At 44.9% G+C, this 19840-nt stretch overlaps 5 protein-coding genes across 5 annotated transcripts; 3 read left to right on the top strand and 2 right to left on the bottom strand.

The window, feature by feature from the left end:
• Window positions 1-948: 948 nt before the first annotated feature.
• LOC4817799 (uncharacterized) lies at window positions 949-4177 on the top strand. The gene is made up of 3 exons (XM_001357121.4): window positions 949-2995; window positions 3054-3744; window positions 3806-4177. The coding sequence occupies exons 1-3, from the start codon at window positions 2346-2348 to the stop codon at window positions 4127-4129; spliced, it is 1665 nt and encodes a 554-aa protein (XP_001357157.3). The 5' UTR covers window positions 949-2345; the 3' UTR covers window positions 4130-4177.
• An 89-nt stretch (window positions 4178-4266) lies between these two features.
• On the top strand, window positions 4267-6366 carry LOC4817804 (endoplasmic reticulum lectin 1). Its single transcript, XM_001357122.4, has 4 exons — window positions 4267-4550; window positions 4616-4733; window positions 4788-5617; window positions 5680-6366. The coding sequence occupies exons 1-4, from the start codon at window positions 4404-4406 to the stop codon at window positions 6172-6174; spliced, it is 1590 nt and encodes a 529-aa protein (XP_001357158.2). The 5' UTR covers window positions 4267-4403; the 3' UTR covers window positions 6175-6366.
• Window positions 6367-6502: 136 nt separating this feature from the next.
• On the top strand, window positions 6503-8985 carry Tom70 (translocase of outer membrane 70). The gene is made up of 3 exons (XM_001357123.4): window positions 6503-6657; window positions 6834-7840; window positions 7896-8985. The coding sequence occupies exons 2-3, from the start codon at window positions 6865-6867 to the stop codon at window positions 8678-8680; spliced, it is 1761 nt and encodes a 586-aa protein (XP_001357159.2). The 5' UTR covers window positions 6503-6657; window positions 6834-6864; the 3' UTR covers window positions 8681-8985.
• Window positions 8887-10836, bottom strand: LOC6903304 (putative inorganic phosphate cotransporter). Its single transcript, XM_002132456.3, has 3 exons — window positions 10697-10836; window positions 9816-10630; window positions 8887-9754 (listed from the first exon to the last, which is right to left on the bottom strand). Exons 1-3 carry the CDS (start codon window positions 10734-10736, stop codon window positions 9011-9013), a joined length of 1599 nt encoding a protein of 532 aa, XP_002132492.3. The 5' UTR covers window positions 10737-10836; the 3' UTR covers window positions 8887-9010.
• An 864-nt stretch (window positions 10837-11700) lies between these two features.
• dmGlut (Dietary and metabolic glutamate transporter) lies at window positions 11701-18837 on the bottom strand. The gene is made up of 5 exons (XM_001357124.4): window positions 18214-18837; window positions 13796-13977; window positions 13293-13739; window positions 12604-13227; window positions 11701-12538 (listed from the first exon to the last, which is right to left on the bottom strand). The coding sequence occupies exons 1-5, from the start codon at window positions 18251-18253 to the stop codon at window positions 12305-12307; spliced, it is 1527 nt and encodes a 508-aa protein (XP_001357160.2). The 5' UTR covers window positions 18254-18837; the 3' UTR covers window positions 11701-12304.
• Between the last annotated feature and the right edge of the window lie 1003 nt (window positions 18838-19840).

Raw genomic sequence — 19840 nt, 5'->3', positions numbered from 1 at the left:
TATGAATGCACCTTGTCGACGAATATGTTTGTGTATGTGGCGGTGTGTAGTTGCGTCCCACCACGTCCCCCTCCGTGTAGTCGTGAGCGAATGCGTACGATCTGAGTGCATATTTATAGCCTTTTAGTTGAACTCATTTGCACTCAGCTCAGCCGTCTCGTCGATCTTCAAGTATCAGCGACGACCGCCAATGCAATTGTTACACCAAGTGATCTCTTTGTTTTCACTTATCAACGCAACCACTTGCAGTATCACACATACGTAATACATCTGTGCATACGTATGTATGTATTTAGAAATTGCCTTCAAAACGGAAATATTCCCCTGACCTTCCATTAAAGTTCATGCTTACACGCGTATGTATGTAATTCTTCCGCCTGAAGCTTACATACGGTAGTAAGAAAGCAACAAAATATGAATGTATGATACTTTATAATGTCTTTATTTACTAAAATGCTTATAAATAAAGCATATAGATTTGTTGTATTTTTTGTTCATAAACCTTTGTATCCCAAAGCCACTTTTCGAGACAGGTCCACTCTAATGGAATTCTCTCCCTCTCTTTGCACAATTTGCCGGCTTTTTATTGCGTTGTTTCTGTTTATATTCGGTATTTGGTAAACAATAAAACAGGCGGCATATCAGGTGGTTTCTCTACATATGTACGTATGTACATATATGTACATATGATGTGCTGAATATTAATATTAATCATCATGAGATACTACCAAGCAATATACTTCAATTACTTGAATTTCACGATGCATCGCTTTGTTTCAAACAACACCGTATTCACGCATTATTTCCAGAAATCGCTTTTTCTCTGACAGTACGTTTTAGTTTGAATTAGAGATGCTTGCGTGACCACGACATGACAATATATGTACATATATGTAAATATATGGTCATACATATGTACATATGTATGTATAGTGTTTTTTTTATAAATGTTTGTACTTAGCTTACTTTATTTATTTGTTGAAAAAGACCATAAGTGTATTTGTCCCATCTTCTAACGGATGCACTTCGGGTCATGTCCAATATCGTAACCTAGGCGCTCGTGAGAAAGAGAAACCAAGATCACGCTGCCATCACCACGTTGTAGTTTTCAAACAAACAATAAATACAAAAAGTGATAGAGCTTTTTTTAGAGGAGAGCCATCTGGATATTATCTCGAGAATTATATATAAACAATTTTGGGGGTAATGAAACTAGTTTGTCGCGTTGCGTTTTCTGCGGTAAAAAAATGACGCATTAGAAATTCAGCACAATCTAGAAGAAAACATTAGAATTGAAATGGCAAACACTACAGTAAAAGCTTTGTTGATTACTTCACACACACAACATTTTCAAGTATAGAAAGATTTCTAAATAATAATTTGTTATATTATGAAACCTTTTATCAATAAAATAAATCTCATTGTATTCGAAGGGTTTCAGATCCCCCAAAGAGTTCAAATAAAAGACAATCAATGCCAGATACCAGATACCAGAGGCCTGTCTGGAAGCAGCTTCTAGAAAATACTAGATTTCGGGGGATACTATACTCACTTAAAAGCTAGAATGCCTGTATCAGGTCTTCCAAGCCGAAATCAATACCTGCCGCATTCCTTACACTCGGATCAGCCACTTTTGTGGTACCCAAAGACATCTTGATTGTAGACATGTATCTTTGCCTTAATCAAAGACACACGCTCGTCTTGTAATTATGTTTATGTACATATATGTATGTATACTCTGTTATGCTCTGTTCGTCAATATGTAAACTCCACAAATCGTGCGTGTGCGCGTGCCACACGTCAGACAATGCACCACGACGCGTCATTGGGCGAGAGGCCAAGATCTACTACTCCCATATTCTGTGTCCCATAGAATCCTACGAGTATTGCACACTTTCACCGCGAAAAAAAACGAATTTCTGGTCAACAACAATGTCGGGAATTATGCATCAAAATGAATGGAGATGGACCAAAGACATACTGGATGTTGGGGACATGTTAATTGGTGTGGCACTCGATGGCGAATGAACCGTTAAACGGAAACTGGAGCACTGGCCCAATAACGATGATGCACGCGGCACACGGATTAGCACCTTTCAACGAGATGAAGATGGGGCCCAGCGAAGATGTTCTAGATAGTAAATGTGGATACATTTCCGTTGTATTAACACCATCGCACTGGCCATCGATGGTACAAGGCTTTTCTGGAGCATCGCTGGAGATTCTTCGTTTAGTTGACGACTTAACCGCAAGCCGACTGGCCGTGCCGCGCCTCGAAATCCAAAATTAAGGATTCCAGAAAAATAAAAACCTTAGTTCAGGAAGAAAACAATAGAGTACGGACAATGTCAGCTTACGAAGATATGTCACAGAAGCAGCCACAGCAGCGTCTCTCGTCCATATGGCTCCTTCTGCTCACCCTGCTGCTCTTCGTGTCGACCCTCACGGTGGTGGCTTTGATCGAGGCTGAACGGGCACAGTCTGGTGATGCTGACGTGTTAATACTGAATCGCATGTGGAGCCATTTTCAAACGGCAACTCGAAACGACACGAAAGAAGAAACTGCCACTGTGGAGCGCATAGCGAGGGAGGCCAGTAATTCGAGTGTTCCCAACCAGCCTTTGGAAACAACCAGGCAGAGTAAGGACTTCTATGAGGAGCAGCGGGCGGTGGTGGTGAATGCAGAGAGCATGGATCCCATTGTGGCACAGCGTCAAGATTCATTTGGTCCACCCCAGAGCAGAGAAGATTCCAACGAACAGGATCCCTATTATGATGCTGCCGATGATTACGGGCCAGGACATTATCCATATCAGCAGGAGGAGCCACAGCAGTCGGAGGAGAATTTCTATGGAGATGGAGATGGCTCCTCTGAGGGCAGAGCGGCTCAGCCTCGTCCCTACGATGGCTTTTACGCGCCCTGGAAAGCATCGCCCGTGGCATCACGTCCTACGGCTGATGGAAACAACAGGAAGCTCCAAGCTCCTCCAAATCGGTAAGAATACAATTTATTTCTTAAAGCTAGAGCCAACCCGAACTTTTATCATTTACAGAGCACCTTACCCTGCCTACGATGAGGTGTACGACTATCCCATGGGTTTCCAACGTCGCCCACAGGCAGAGACACCGCTGGCCAAGCAGGCCCAAACCCAACCCCAACCTACACAACATACCGCTATTGTTCCCGTTCAGGAGGAATCTACTTTGGTAACAGTTCTCAAGAGTCTAAAGCAACTCTGGGATCTCTACCAGGCCTTAATGAGCGCCTGGAATTCCATGGCTGAGCGTCATCAAAAGAGCACCGAGAAATTCCGGAAGGAGCAGGCGGAAAAACAGGCCGATAAGGATCGCCTGCGTCAGCAGCAGCAACAAAAACTGAGGATTAATTCCAAGAAGCCACCGCGTATCGAAGGAGACAAAAAGAATCAAAACAAGAAGAGCACCACAACGAAAAGGCCGACATCCACTTCGAGTACGACTCCGGCTGCGGATAGCTCTGAGGAGGAGGAGAAGCAGGAGAAAGAAGCGACATTATCAACCCCATCAGCCCAGCCAGAGCCTCAGAAGGGGGAGAAGGCTGATGTGAGCTCCGTTCGCGGCCTCCGCCAGAGACGTGAAGCGGCGGAAGGGGACAGGGCTGACACGGATGTGGGTGAGGGTCGTTACATCAAGGGTGATCCCCTCAAGGGTTACTACGATTTCGTCATTACGGAGGGCTCCTACAAATTCTGGGCTGCCTTTCAGGTTAGTTGACATCTCCTCAGCTGAATCCTACCCGCTACTTACTAAATCCTCTAACCAATAGGTGGGCACAGCTCTTTTGATTATCTATTCGACATTCGCTGCCATTTACTATTCCAAAGTAAATCCCTTGACCAGCGACTACGATTATACAGATTACCTGGGTGGTGTGCGCTCGCTATCTGGCGGTGATGCTGATTTCGTTGATGATGCCGATGCGCCGCCACCGGTATCAACCACATCCCGCATCATGGAGTGGCTACCACGCACAGCGCATTCCGTAAAATTCATTTTAGACGCCATTGAAAAGATGCCACTGGATCATGGGGAGACGAAAGAACCAGGCTGGGGGAGCACGGAAACAGCGACGGCAGAGGAAACGACTTAGGGTACCCACTATATTTGCTTATGAAAATAAAAAAAAAATAAAAATGAACATAACCGTTTTTAACTTATGGCGGCTACAATGGATTATTTTTTAATTCACAGTGCCACGTAACCATTTGTGACGTCTTCTTCTTTCTGATCAAACATTCACAGACCTGAGGCTTTATCAAACAGCTGTTCAACATTTTTTGAAGAAAACAACACGTATTTATTTATATTTTGCCCTTGCATTTGACATGAAAATACTCAAAGTAGGCAACCTTTAAACTGTTAACATGAATGACGTTCAAGTAAATGCAATAAAAATAGCACTGCTGCTGGGCCTACTGTCTGTTGCGGCGTGCCACGAAGCCAAAGATTTTGACGATTCAATCTTGTACAGAATTGACTGGGCCGTGCCAGATTTAATTGGTGGTTCACCAGTAAGTCTATGGATAATACATATAAGACCCAGGTATATAGCTAATATTTTTTGTATGTTTATAAGGACTTGGGCAACGAAGGATTGACATCTTTCATTACGACCGACAAAGAGAAATACGAGTGTCTTATACCCGCCCTGGAGAAACCGAAGGAGGAGGAGAAGTCCGACAAGACGGAGTTGTGTAAGCGATATTAATTTGACAAATCGGATTTCTCCAAATGTACGTTTCCTGCAGCTCCAATCAGTTTGCTGAAACCGACTTTCTCTGGGCAAACCTGTTCGTACCGCATCGAAGCTTATTGGTCCTACGAGATTTGCCATGGCCATCATGTGCGCCAGTATCACGAAGAGCGCGAGGGCAAGTCCGTCAAGTTTCAAGAGTACTATCTGGGCAAATGGAGCGAGGAGAAGACGGAACTGCTGTCAAGGGCGTGGGAGTCGGAACAGAAGGATGGGGGAAAGCACAAGTACAAGACTATCAAGATTGACAACACTCGCTATCCGTATTTTGAAATGGAGTTTAGCGATGGAACTATGTGTGACATTATCGAAGGTACTCGCACCACATTGGTTCGTTATGTGTGCTACCCCCATGGCAAGGACGATATTTACTCCTTCAAAGAGACTTCCTCGTGCAACTATGAGGCCATTATACTCACTTCTGCATTGTGTGTCATTCCTGCCTTCCATGCGGAGGAGACCAAGGAGACCACCATCAAGTGTTTTAATTCGGAAACAGAGCCCCATAAGCCACTGAGCATGCTGCGCTCAGAGCTAAGCGAATGGGCTGAAAATGAGTCCGATCTGATTCTCTCAAAGGGGACCGAAAATAAGCCCGTTTCTAAGGCGTGGCCAAAGGAAGGGGAGGTAGTAACCTTCAAGCATAGCGGAGATGTGGACAAAATCATAATGGAGCTGATGAACAAAGGTGGCGTCGACTCCGAAAAAGAATACCAACAGCTATTGCTCGCCAAAGCAGGGGCTACTCTTGGAACACAACCAACCCCCATCGATGAGCTTACGCCCATCAGAGAGTTCATATCTGGCGCCAACTGTCTAACTGGGGTGAGAATTCTCGCCAAAGCATTTCGGTGAAATCAATTTACGCAATGTTATCTTTTTTGCAGGGCAACGGTTGGTGGAGGTATGAGTTCTGCTATGGCAAGCATGTGCGACAATTCCACAAGGATAAGAATAGTGAAATTGAGCTGTTTCTTGGCTACTTCTCAGAGGAGTCACACCGCCAGTGGGCCATCGCCAATCCCGATAAAGGAGCCCGGCGCACCGGCTTCTCCTCATCCATTTGGCACCATTATGTGAAGGGAACACATTGTGATCGCACCAAACAGCCGCGGGAGGTGGATGTCAAGTTGACGTGCACCCCCGTGGCCACTAGTGGAACAGCAGTGTCTATGTACTTGCTGGAGCCAAAGACATGCCAGTATATCCTGGTCGTGGAATCGCCCATCGTTTGTGATCTCCTGCGTTATGCAGACTCCCACGGTCTGGTCAAACCCGAAAACCTTTACAAGGTCTTCACTAGTGACGAACGCCAGCCAGAGAGTCCCGCACCTGCCACGGATGGGACCACTGATGACTCTGAAGAGAAAATACGCTCATAGGCTGTTGTAGTGAATTAATTTTAAATACATGTAAATGTAAATGAAACGGCATTTTTTTTGCCAAATTTACGTTACAGTGTGAGTGGCACGCAACAGCTGCCAGCGCACATGTACCGTCGGCGCAAGTATCAAATCGAAGAACGATTAACCCATTGTAGACCATTGTAATAAATCTTGAAGTAATAGAGGGAAGTCCAGGTGAAAGATTTTGTGGGGTTTTTTAATTCAGGAGGAAGGATAGGATGGATCTACAAAAATAATTATTATTGGTGTTATTTTCCGAGGCTTAACTCACGTTGTTCACCTGTTTGAAAAGAAGGGGGCTTAAGAGGGTTAAGCATATCTCACCGATAAGTCTGTTTTCCATTTCTCAGCAGGCCCTGAAATACAATTTTAACGTATAATCCACAATCCTAAAAGGAAAATAGGACAAATAACAACTCTTATTTGCTAAATTGACTTTAGTGTAAAGTTCGTGAAAGAGTAAGTACTGTGCCGTGGCGTTGAGTGGCGTAAATGAGTGTGTGAAAAAATCAATGGGGTTGAGGGTTAGGGAGACGTGCACGGTGCGCCCCGGCATTTAGCGGAGCTCAGCCCGACCCGCGCTCATTGATAAGCAAACGGACTATTACACAATTTGTTGTATTATTTATTTGCAGCCCAACAGTAGACACACTCTATAGCATCGGAATGGCCTATAACTTTCACTCAGTAAATTTGAGCAAATGGCATATTGCGTTCATTATCGGCACACCCCTGGCCATCGGCCTGGGAACTTATGTGGTCAGAAGGATGTGCGCGCCCGGTGGCGAGTCTAAGGGTGAGGAAAAGAAGCGGTCCAAGGGGAAAATCGACAAGCAAGCGACATCCATTGACGGAACAGCGCCGGACAAGGAACTGGAGCTAAAGCAGAAATCTGCCGAGCTGGGGGAGAAATTGTCTCCCGTTAAGGAGGCCAATAGCTACAAGAACGAGGGCAACAATTGCTATCGCAATGGCAAATACGACGAGGCAATTACCTTCTACGACAAGGCCATTGACAAGTGCCCCCCCGAGAACGGTACCGACATGGCAATCTTTTACCAGAACCGCGCCGCCTCCTATGAGAAGCTACAAAAGTGGAGTAAAGTGAAGGAAGACTGCACCAGCTCCTTGGCATACAATCATCGCTATGCAAAGGCCTACTTCCGTCGTGCTCGGGCCCACGAGGCAACAAAAGACATGCTGGAGTGCTTGAACGATGTCACTGCCACCTGTATATTGGAAATGTTCCAGAACAACCAGAGCATAATATATGCGGATCGCGTGCTCAAGGAGACGGGACGCACGGATGCCGAAAAGCATATGCTCAACCGGGTTCCTGTAGTGCCCTCCACTTCCTTTATAAGGACATATTTGCAATCATTTGTAGCAGATCCCCTGCAGACTATAAACCTGCCGCCATCGACTGAGGCGGACACACCGGCGCGCGGCTTCTTGCGTGCCCATAGCGCTTTCCGAAAAGAGAAGTTTGAAGACATTATACCTGCCTGCACAGAGGAAATTGAATCCTCTGAATCCGAGTCCCAGTACAAGGTGGAGGCCCTGCTATTGCGCGGCACAGTCCATCTTCTTTGTGGCACCTACACAGAGAGCAAACTAGACTTTGATGCCATAATAGGCAATGGTAAGAATTTCTGTTTTAAATATGGTCTCTATCCATAACAGGATTCTCTTTCCAGTCGATGCGGATGACACAATCCGCGCCTATGCCTATATGAAGCGTGCTTCCCTCTACATGCAGGTGAATAAGCGCGACGAAGCACTGGCCGATTTCGATGCAGCAGAGAAGCTTAAGCCCGACAGTCCCGATGTATACCATCAGCGTGCCCAGATCCTGCTCCTATTGGACAGCATTAATCCTGCTCTGGAACAGTTCGAAAAGGCAGTACGCTTGGCCCCCAACCATGCGATCGCTTACGTCCAGAAATGCTATACAAAGTACCGTCTGGCACTCATGACCAACAACCAGCAAGGTCTGGAGAGTGTCGTCCGCCAATTGGAGCAGGCAATCGATCAGTTCCCCAAGTGTGTAGAGTGCTACAGCATGTTGGCCCAGGTGATGGCCGACCAGCAGAATTTCGACCAGGCACAGCAATACTATGATAAGGCCATGAAATTGGCGCCCACAAATGCGGCACTGTTTGTGCACCAGGCCGTCATGACTCTGCAGTGGCGTGGCGATGTTGAGTCGGCTGTTGATACGCTCAACAAGGCCATTGAGCTGGATCCCAGATGTGAGCAGGCTTACGAGACTCTGGGAACCGTCGAAGTGCAGCGGGCGAACCTGAAGCGAGCTGTTGAACTTTTTGAGCAGGCCATTCGCTATTCCAAAAGCTTTGAAGAGGTCGTTCATGCCTACTCGCTGCGCAATGCGGCCATTGCTCAAATCAATGTCACCAAGAACCTGGGCATTGACATGAACGCCATCTCGGCCATGAGTCAAATGTGCGGCACGGGCATGTAGAGTAGCGTATTCATCGGCAGAGATGTGCATTTAGCATTTGGCATGCCGGACACCACCACCACCACCGGGAAGCAGACCCAATTATTTGTAGTTAAGTTTATGCTGTTATTTATATATATAAAAACGAATGCTTTTTTGTGCGCCCTTCTTAGTTCTAGCATAAAATTTAACGACGATGACGATATCTCGCCGTTGAAGCGTTTAGATTCATTTGTATGTAAAATCTTTGTTGCCTAAGGAAACCACTAAACAAACAAACACATAGCCTATGCTTAAGCGTAAGATTAAAATAAGTACAAGCTGTATCGCCGTTATTTAAGACCCACTCACTTAGCCTGCCGGTTGGTTGTAAGACTGCACTTCGGCAGATATATATGCGGAACAGATTAGCAAGAGGGCGGACCGCACGCTCCCCACAATGGCATGGTCCGCCTCGAACTCCCGGAGGTAGGGCAGCAGTAGGCCAGGTAGCGCACCCATACCATTTGAGATACCCATCAGAGTGCCAGCGTAATTGGGACTCATATCCAGAGGCAGCAGCTTGATGCCCGCGTAGTAGGCACCCACGGCCAGGACTCTCCAGATACGCGCGCCAGCCGATTTCAAGGAGACCATGTACATGGAGCCGCAGAAAAACACCAGCCAGGACATGAGTCGACGCGTCTCCGTGCGACTGAGGATTCGCTCGGCTATGAGAAAATCGCTCAGGGTGCCCGTGGTTAGAGAGACCAGCCAATTGCCGACATGGGGAGCCGTCACCTTTATACTGGCCTCCAGCTCATCCCACAGAGTGCTGCCCTTAGATCTGAGATCCTCCAGCACCTTCTGCAGCTCCTGAGCGAACTGCTGCTCACTCCAATCGTGCTGCATGGAGGCGGAAATCAGCGCCCACAGCGGGGTACTCATCAGCATTCTCTTCCAGGGCGCATTCGACGGTGGTTGGAGCTCATCACGGTCCTCTCCCGCGGAGCTGGATGTTACCAGCAGTGTGGCACTGACATGGCTCCTAATGTACTCCCGCTCTTCGCTCTGAATGTACGGACAGTTGTCGGGTTTGCTATAGCAGATCAGGGTCTATGGAACAACAGGAAAAAGTTAGAGATCCACTGCTCAAGCTGTCGTACACGTAACTCACGAATCCCAGGAACCAGGCAACGGCGCCACCACCGACCACGTAGAAGGCCACCGGCCAATCCTCTTCCGCCATTACCAGCCCACTGAGGAGCTGCACCAGGGTAATGCCAATCTCTCCACCACTCAGAACACCGCTGGCCAGCAGTCCGCGTTCTCCCTCTGGGACCCACTGGGCCAACATGGCAGACACCGCCGGAAAGGTGGGGCCTTCGCAAAGTCCGATGCCGAGGCGGATGGCCATCAGGGCATACGGACCACCATGACGCACTGCAACCGGAGTCAGGAGCGTGAGAATGGCCGAGGACATGATGGCTGTTCCAAGGATCCATTTGCCGCCACAACACTCCGACAGACGACCGCCGGGGACGTGGGTGAGCATGTAGCCGGCATAGAAGGCCGCCGTGACCAGGGTTTGGGTCTGTCTCGACCACATCTCGGAGCAGCTAATGCGCTGGCGAGATGATACGGAAACCGGCTCAATAGATGGCACTTTTACCGGTTGCTTGATTGCTGCAAAACGCCCTTTCCACTCCGATGGGCGGTACTCCGGTGGGCGGTACTCCGGTGGGTGGTAAAAATGTTCCCTGCCAGCCCGGAGTCTGGCTCTTATTAGGTTTTCAGTCTGATTCAATCGGACGCCCAGTTCTGTTAACCAATTGTGTGGCTTGACCTTTGCAACTGCATGCGAAGAATGCGCACAACCTTCCAGGACAATTCGATTTAGGGAAAGGTCCAGGCACAGTCTCATCGTGTATGCATTGATGATGGCCAGGAGGCTGAAGCAGCAAAGGACCACACGCTGCTGCACCCTCAAATCTTCCTTGATGATGGAAACATATCAAAAACGATACCTCGAGATGGATTATCCTTCAGAATACTCACAGCTAAACAGAACGCGTAGCATACGCTGAATGGAGAACATTTGTAAATCACTTATGTAAAATGCACAAAGAAAAAATAGTTTTGTTTGAATCAACTCAAATATTTGACAAAAAACTGGACAATTGATTGATCAACATAATGGTATCTCTGTAATTTCGAAAATCTCTTTCGAAAAAATACTTAGCCCCGTAACCCATAAAACATAAGTGTACAAAATTTGTCCGCTTAATGTGACAACGGTCAAAACTAATTTTCGTTTAAAAATCAGCCGTAAACTGCAGTGCAAAACTGCCCCAAACAATAATCGAGGGATTATTGAAACTCAAAGACTCGGGTTTTTGCAGACCTACAACCCTCCCAGCATCCCATCTTCATGCCGCCTCGAAATGGCGACCCGAAAATGCAGTTCGTACCAAAACATCAAAAACACCAAAGCAATTGAGCGGTGCTGTATGATAAACTCGGCTAAAAGTATATGTATCGGGTCAATATGTTGTTTAGCTACTCTGACAGATCAGATCCACCAGATTCAAGATATGAAAGCTTTTTGAATTTGGGAGCAGCAATAACAGCATCGAAATAGAACCCTTAAAGGCGGCGAGCGGCCATGAGTCGAGCATCAATATTCCTCGTCAGGCACGCGACATGTATTTTCTTTCTTGGAGAATTTAAACAAATTCCATCAATAGATGTAGTTTGGGAACATGGTCATAGACGTGCCCACCGCTGAGTTTATGAATCAAAAAGGCATCTAACAAGAGAGCACTGATATGGCAGCTCCCATGTCATTTAGCGTTGAGTTTGTCCTGGAAGGCCTTTAGAGGTGTTCCGCAGCAAGAACAGAAGAAAGCCAGATGCTTAATGGTAATCCTTTAAGTTGTAATCCTTTTAAGTAAAGAAAGCGTGGGTACCGAAAGATAAACTCAAAGTCAAGGCAAACACCTGGCCAGAAAGGTCTTTCAGGGAGGTGTGTCACTTTGGGCCAGGTCTCTCGATTTCATTGCTCATTTTTTTCTTTATGCACTTTATTTTGCTAACATCATAAAAACAGTTATGTCTTAACGGAGTTTGTTAAAAACACGTTTTGGCGTTACACATTGATCAACAATTTAAAACTCAGGGAAGGTGTTTTACAGCACGGTACGGAAATACGAACTCGGTATACACTTGCTCTATCTAATCTTAAACGTTGAAATCGGGTTCAGCTGCTGCTTCAGGTTTCGATTAAATACTAAATAATAATTAAGAGAGTACGTTGCATGTACGGGGACATGAGCGGGGGACAGGACAGTATTAATTAGGGATTATCCTACCTACAACGGGAATATTGTACATATAGAAGTACGCACTGCCATGCGCGTTCTTTTACTTCTTTCTTTTTTTGGTGAGTAAGTAAATTCTTTGCTTAAAGTTAATTAGTTGGTGGCCCTGTGCCCCCCTGGGCCGGGTATCTCGGCCAGATCGGAAATACTATAAAACTAGCTATCTGAACAGCAGTAAGGGCGTATACGTATATCTACATTGTATATAAATGGAACCTCGACTCGTGAACGGGGACAGCATTTTGAACTAGAGTACAATATGGCACATTCTTAAGGCGATGCCGATTTAGGAGCTTCGCTCCATTCGCTTCTGTACTCCTGTACTGCTGTCGTTGTACTCGGGTTCTTTGAAGGCTGTGGTCTTGCGCTCCTCGGCCTCAAAGTCCATGGATCGGGGCTGAATGGGTGCATTGTTGAACGGCTGTACCTCTCCCGAGGCCCACAGGCAGTAGACAACTGCGGTGACACACAGCACGCCAAAGGCCACCCAGAACACAGTGCGCCATTCGAGCAGCGAGGCCTAAATCAGAGGGAAAATCAGTTTAGATTGGATATCCGTGACTAAAAACGAGCTATTGCACTCACATTTGGTGTCATCACTCCCACCAGATACGGCGTTATCACGCCCGTGATCGCTCCAATGCCGTTTGTAATGGCCATCAGGGTGCCAGCATAGTTTGGACTCATGTCCAAGGGACTGAGCTTCATACCTGCGTAGTAGGCGCCCATCAGGCCCATGCAAATGGTGAAAAGGATCACAACCAAGACGCGATCACAGCCGGCGTACGAGGCGGATACCATGAAGATGGCAGGCCCAAAGGCGGCCAGACCCGTCATCACCTTCCGGGTATTTGTCGTGCTCATGATGCCCTTGCGGATCATCCAATCGGCGACGAAGCCGCTGCCCACGGACACAATCCACATCATCACATACGGCAGGGAAGAGTACAGGCCGTTGGCCTTGATTGAGAACTGCAGCACATCGGCCATGTACTTGGGCAGATCCGTCACCATGATGTAGAAGCCCCAATCGTGGCCAATCTGGGCAGAGACCAGGGCAAACATGGGCAAATTAGTAAGGATGGCCTTCCAGGGCGTGGGCGGCAGGCTCTCGTTTCGGCCAATTGTCCCGATCTCCTTCGCAAGATACTCCTTTTCGCTCGGCTTGATGAAAGGATGGCTGGCGGGATCGCTGTAGCAGAGGAAAACCTGTTGAAAAGTAAGGGAAATTGTTAGCGCCCGACAGAGTAGAGGATGAGGTGAGTGATACTTACAAAGATGACGAACCAAACGACACCCAGGCCGCCAAAGAAGTAGAACACAAATGGCCAATCGTATGAATCCAGGAAGACGCCCGATAACATATTACCCATGATAGTTCCCACCTGTCCGCCACCCAAGACCAAAGCACCCAATTTTCCACGTTCGTTTGCGGGGACCCAAGCAGCGAGGAGCACACTGAGTGCGGGGAAGGTTGTGCCCTCCCCCAGACCCATTAGCACACGGGAAACGATTAGCCAGTCGGAGCCTCCCTGCTGAATAGCTAAAGGTGTGAGCATAGTGAACGCGGCTGTGGAGAGGATTCCCAAGCCCAGGGTCCATTTGCCACCAAACTTCTCGGCCAGCAGACCCCCAGGAATGTGCGTGACAATGTAACCAATGTAGAAGGAGGACAAGATCAGGCCCTGCAGCTCCTCGGACCAATCGTATTCGCCGCCACTCTGCAGAGATATTAGGATTAAAATGGGTTTCTTTTACGGCAAGTGATGACCCTTACGCTGACGCCATCATCCAGCTCATCCGGCTCGCAGATGGCCACATCACTATCCTCATCCGTGACGTTCTTCTTTATGACCAGCACTGTGATGGCCTGGGAGAGGCACACACGCATTGTGTAGGCGTTGAGGATCGCCAGAAACCCCATGATGGCCAATATAACACGTTGCGGTATTATAAAATCTGCAACACAGAAAAGAAGCGTCCAAATGGACAGATGAGAGAGTGAATCGAACATTTGTATTGTGTATTAATTGTCTGCGTCAAACGTTTCCATCTCAGGGTATCATCGCATATTGTTTTAAACAATTTTAGACAATTTAATTTGGTTAGCGTGCGAATAAATAGTTTGACGAGTTGCTCTTCATGGCGGGGCTGGTCAATTGGGTACAAATCAATTTGCGCTGATAAACTTCAAATTGCAGTTGATTGCCCTACAGCGTTATGCGAGTATCAATTTCATACGAGTAGTTGAGCGTACACCAGAACGTACACATGTACATACACATGTGGTGATCATCACATCATTTATCTCGCACGACCTAACTTTCACAAGATTGCACCTAAAGAATAGTGATTGATTATTCCCCCTGATTTAAAATATTCTACAATCTATTCCTTCACACGGTTATAACTTTAAAAACTTTATCCACTGTTGGTTTCTAGACCACATGGATAAAATATTCTACAAATATTCTGATAGCATCATCGCATTCACAGGCTATATGATAGAATCTTCCTTATTCTTCATAGGAAATACCTATAATTAGGGGTAGAAGATTTATTGTTGCATCTTTTATCATACATTGCGACTGCTAAATGAATCCTAATACGTAAAGTTTAAAAATATATATAAGTAAAAATATCCAGAGATCTTTTCCGTTGCATTAAAAAAAAAAATGCAAGGAACATACATTTCGCAAGCACGATCATTCGTCATATAATTATCTACAGCCTCTCGGAAAAGTGGTTGCCTTGACAACACATATTATATTATAGCCATATATTCATTTAAATCATTTAATACAAACCATTTAAATAATATATGAGTATTATGTACCGTCTCTAAAGTCAAGTGTTCTTTTAAATTCGTTGAAATTTATTGGCCATCATGTATAGATTATTTTATTGTACTATATTGTTACTCAATGGAATTTAAGGAATTTTTTGTGAATATTATGGCCCTATACGTGTGCTTCCTGTGCTGTTTATGACCCATGGAAAACATTCGGCACGCGATTAGGCGCTATATGAACGGCGCTATGCACTTGTTTTTTGGGCCATTATCAATCACCAAGCGCCTTCGAGCAAGTGAACCATCGATGAAGCGAGCGGGTTATACGACCCTCATATCATAATCAAATTGTTAAGCGGAATTATGCCTTGATAAGGTTCCAAGTGTGATAGATCTGCGATAAAATACTTTGAGTGTGTATGGCACAATCTCGAGTATTTCAAGCGGAGTACCACAATGACCATAAAACAACGGACTGAGGGCACTGCCAATTAATTGGTCTTCAGTGTACATTTATAGGGCTCCCATTTTGGGACAGAGGAACCTCCTTAATTGGGCGATTCGGATCCGGATCAAGTTCATCAGTTTTGAAGGTTAAATTGATCAATTAATTGATAGAGTTTGCTAAGAATAAGGGTCAACATTGACCTACATATATGAAGAGATCCGCTCTAACCAGAAGAGCAAACAAACAATATTGCTGACGATACAGAGGGTCTGCATCGTTCTAAGGCAAATATAATCGCAGTCCAATTCATGAGTATTATTAGATCATCTATTGGCATTTCCCCATCCATTTTACCTACGTAAAATCCAAAAAGCGCGCTGTTTGATTTTATAATGAAACCACTCTTTTATTTTGATAGCCCGGTGGGTGTCACAGACGTCACTGGCTAGCATCTTATTTTGTTTATAAATTAACATTGTTATTAAATATTTTGCATGAGTGCTGCTGGTTGAAAAAGCGAAACTCCAAAACTGGCTAAATTAACAATGTGTCAATATTTGACAAATCGCTTAACGAAGCCGACAAGAAACTTTATACGCGCACCAGTCGCACGAGTGTCAAATAAAAAGTAAAAAATCAAAAAAACAACCTCCTTTTCATACAATTCCCCCAAGTGATAAGTTGATTAGGCCACCGTCTTTCTATACATATGTATGTAAATACAGGCGCTAATCATATTTCTCGTTCATTTCGAGAAGTATGGCTATATTTCACTTGACCAATCACGCTTATTGGCGTTAATATATGACCACACTCGATGCAAGTCCCATCACTTCACACGATAAGCTGGTTAAGATCTAATCAGAATTGTGTAGTACCCACAGTCTTATCGCATATAAAGCTGGTGCTAGGTATTACTTTGAGTACTTTATAAGCAAGAAAAATCGTACAATCTCCAATGAGAACTTCATAAATAAGGGACTCGTAGGACATCATTGAAGCATAGAGTAAATATTGTATTAAAGAAAATTCCAATAACTTCTAGAATATGCATAGTAGTCGAGTAAAACTTTCCAGAAGATAAGTTCATACTGGGAAAACTCCTAGCATGGAAAAGTTTGTATCCATCCGAAATATATCAGTAATTATTTATATGCATTTACATATATGTACATATGTATATATACAGCAATGTGTTAGGTCCATGCAATCATTGCAATAATGGGAAAGTGAAAAAGAATAAAACAATCTCCTGTCTGTCTGTTGACATTTCTGACTCTCCGACTCTTTGTCTTCATAATTACATATATACATACATGTATATTATATAGTTCCAGACAATCTATAGCGTCCAGTCCCAGATCATAGCATTGATAGCACGGCCTCGGCACAAATACAAATATTCCATTTTCACATTTTTACTTCATTTTCTTGGGGCGCTTGCATTGCATTTCCGCGGTCTTGCGAAAATTATGTCAATGGGCGGGCTGGGGGCGAGTGTAATGTGCGATTGCTGCATACGAGATATGCCCCTTCAGAGGCAAGTGGCCCTCACCACCTACCCGAGCCTCCCCGCCCGTCCTCCACATGTTCGATAAGCGTGCATCGCATAGAACAATTGGGGCAGACGACGAGTGCGTGCAGGGAAAGTGATGAAACAAAGCGATTAGCTTGGGAATGGACTTTTCGGTGTTTGGGCACTCGGGTATTATTCATTGGAGTGCCAATCAATGCCCTGCATCCGATGATTTATGGCCAAGTCATAGACTTAACAACTCATTAGGCTAACAAAATACTTTAGAACTCACGTTTAATCATGTGGGGGTTTCGTTTGCCCGTTTCGAGATGTTAAACTAAACCCATTCCCAGGCACATTCGACTTTCTGTGTTTGTTTTCTAGGCAAATAACAACAGCCACAGGCTATTGATTGTATGGCCAAAGTAAAAGCTAACAAACGAGAGAATGAAACTGTAATTATTGGACATTCCAGAGAGGGAACATTCAAAACTCATCAGCAGATAGATCCTACAAAAATATGGATCTACAAGGGTATGCAAAATCTTTGTGTAACGCAGTAGGCAAGTTCTTACAAAAGAAACGATCCCTTACAAAAGAACAACGCGCAGGATAAACATTTATTAAATAGCATTGACCTTGTCCAAAAGAATAACTAACTGAGGGGGTGTCAGAGGAAACAGGGTTAACTGTTTTCCCATTAATTCCCAGTTAATAAATAACTGTTTTTCGTTATAATGGGTTCCATGGCATAGCGATTATGAAAATTGACGGGCCCGATTGATGGGTACTGGGCACTGGGCACTGGGCACTGGGAACACCCTGCACACCTGACGCACCGACTTCCCCGTTCCACGAGTCACTTCACATGCAAATCGAATGCAAAATATATACACGATTTTATGTGAATTATGTTAACGCGTGCCGGGAATGCCAACAGTTCGGACATGAGAGGAAAAGAAGCAGTCCACAATGGCAACAAACAAAAACCGAAAAAACCGAAATAAAAGAGCGTAAAATTCGAGACACGAAATACTAAATAAATCCACTAACTGAATCGGAAGTGGCTGGCAGAAGCGTTTCTGTTTCTGTATCTGTCATTGTTTTCATTTATGCATTATACATCGGACCGCTGTATACAGCGTATGGGTATGTGTGTGTATTATATATTTAGGAATTTATTTTGTTGTCGGTCAATGTCGGTTAAACCACTCAAATATACTTTGTTAAATCATTTAATTTCAAGAATGCTCCGATCGGAGTTCAACGTATCCAGCCCCAACCCCATCCCCATCGATTCGTATTTATTATTCAATAAAGCACACTCCCAAAGTTGGGCTCGGGGTTTACGGATGTGGAAGATAACACAGAAAGTTTTTGCCAAATAACTTTTGATGGCGGATCCCCCCGAAGGCAGGGGCTTGGGCATGGGACACTTACACCGTGATAGGTTTATGCCCCATTGCGGCTGTTGTGTCATCTCGGGATTATTGCTTTTCAACGTTAGCAAGTTGCTCAGTTCCTTCGCCACGATTACACAGGATCGGTTCAGCTATATAGGTGAAGGATATCACGCGAACACGCACACGAGCACACACACAAAACACAATTTTGTATCTCTCTCCAGAAGAAATTCTACTTCCTTAACACTTGGCTCTGGCGCATGCGTAACAATTACAAAACGCAACTAAAAACCACACGCAGCGAGAACGAAACGGCAATGGGGGCTCTCCGACTCCGACTCCGGCTCCTCCACGCACTTCTTTGATTCTCTTTCGCTCTGGATTTGGCTTTGGCTTGGGCTTTGGCTTTGGCCCCTCTTCCGTTATTCAGTGTTGCACCGCTCTGCTCTCTCTCTCTGTGTGTGGAGTTAAGACTGAGGAGTGTGTCTGTGTGTGTGTCTATGTGTTTGAGTCGAATTTGGTTTTAGCAATGTTTTCCACACACACACGTAAACGCAACAACTGTAAAACTGTTAACGATCTTCGATCCCCGCTTTTGGCGCTTTGTTCTCTGCTCGATCCGCGCACGCCGCCTGTTAAATTACAAATGAGAAATTATTCCCCCCGACTTTAGTTTATATGTGAGCAGATAAGCGACGATCGGCGCTGGTGTCGCTGCTGCTGCCTGCCTGCTGCTGCTGCTGCTGGAGTTTTTTTTTTTTATTAGCGCGACATCGGGGTTCGGTTCGTCAACCAACGATCGTGGATCAAGGAGTTGATTTGTCATACATATATAGTATATATGTACATACGTATATGTATGATCATAAAAACTGTTGCTATCTTAATCGATCGACATAGACGCCGTCTACATGCGTAAAGCGTGAACCCCAAAAGTCTAACTGTGCCGCCGCCCAAGGAACTTTATTTTATTTGCTCATTTCAAACTCGATTTCGATTTCAGTTTATAGGAACAATCGATTATGCGCTGAATACTTAGCGGAACACACCGTTGCCGTCGTTGAACTGCACGCGCCTGTTTTATATCCCGTTCTATACACAGCAGCCATAAAAACCCACAAAAAAAAACTACATACATTTCAATGCACTCTGCTCTTCATGGGAATCCGCGTAGACTGTAAACATTTTTAAGGGATGTACATACATACATATGTACATACATACATATATACAACATTTTAAAGACTTTTTTAAATATTTGAGATCAAGTGGAATGCCCGCACTATCATGGCATTATAATCCCCAACAAAAAGAAAAACACATTTCTTCTTAAATTTTGTATAAATATAATATCAAGAACTTTTACTTATTTTGATTACTTGAAAAAAACAAAAGTTTTTCCCTACCATACATATATTTATATGTAAGAAATACTGTAGATTATTTTGAAGAACTCAAAAAACAACACGAAATACATATGAACATATATACTTGGACTTTAAATGTCTTTTGATGAGTATACTATGTATGAATATATGTATAAAGATAATCCAAATTGTTGACAGAATTCTCTGGTCAGCGAATATTACAGCGATCGCACATTCCCCAAAGTGTGGAGTGTAGGGTGTGCGTCCAATATATGCGACAACTTGTTGTATCTCCAA

The sequence above is a fragment of the Drosophila pseudoobscura genome, chromosome 4 (assembly GCF_009870125.1).
Source record: "Drosophila pseudoobscura strain MV-25-SWS-2005 chromosome 4, UCI_Dpse_MV25, whole genome shotgun sequence".
Classification (NCBI taxonomy): Eukaryota; Metazoa; Arthropoda; class Insecta; order Diptera; family Drosophilidae; genus Drosophila; species Drosophila pseudoobscura.
The sequence above is the reverse complement of the archived record's forward strand: the minus strand, read 5'-3'. Positions and strand labels throughout refer to the sequence as shown.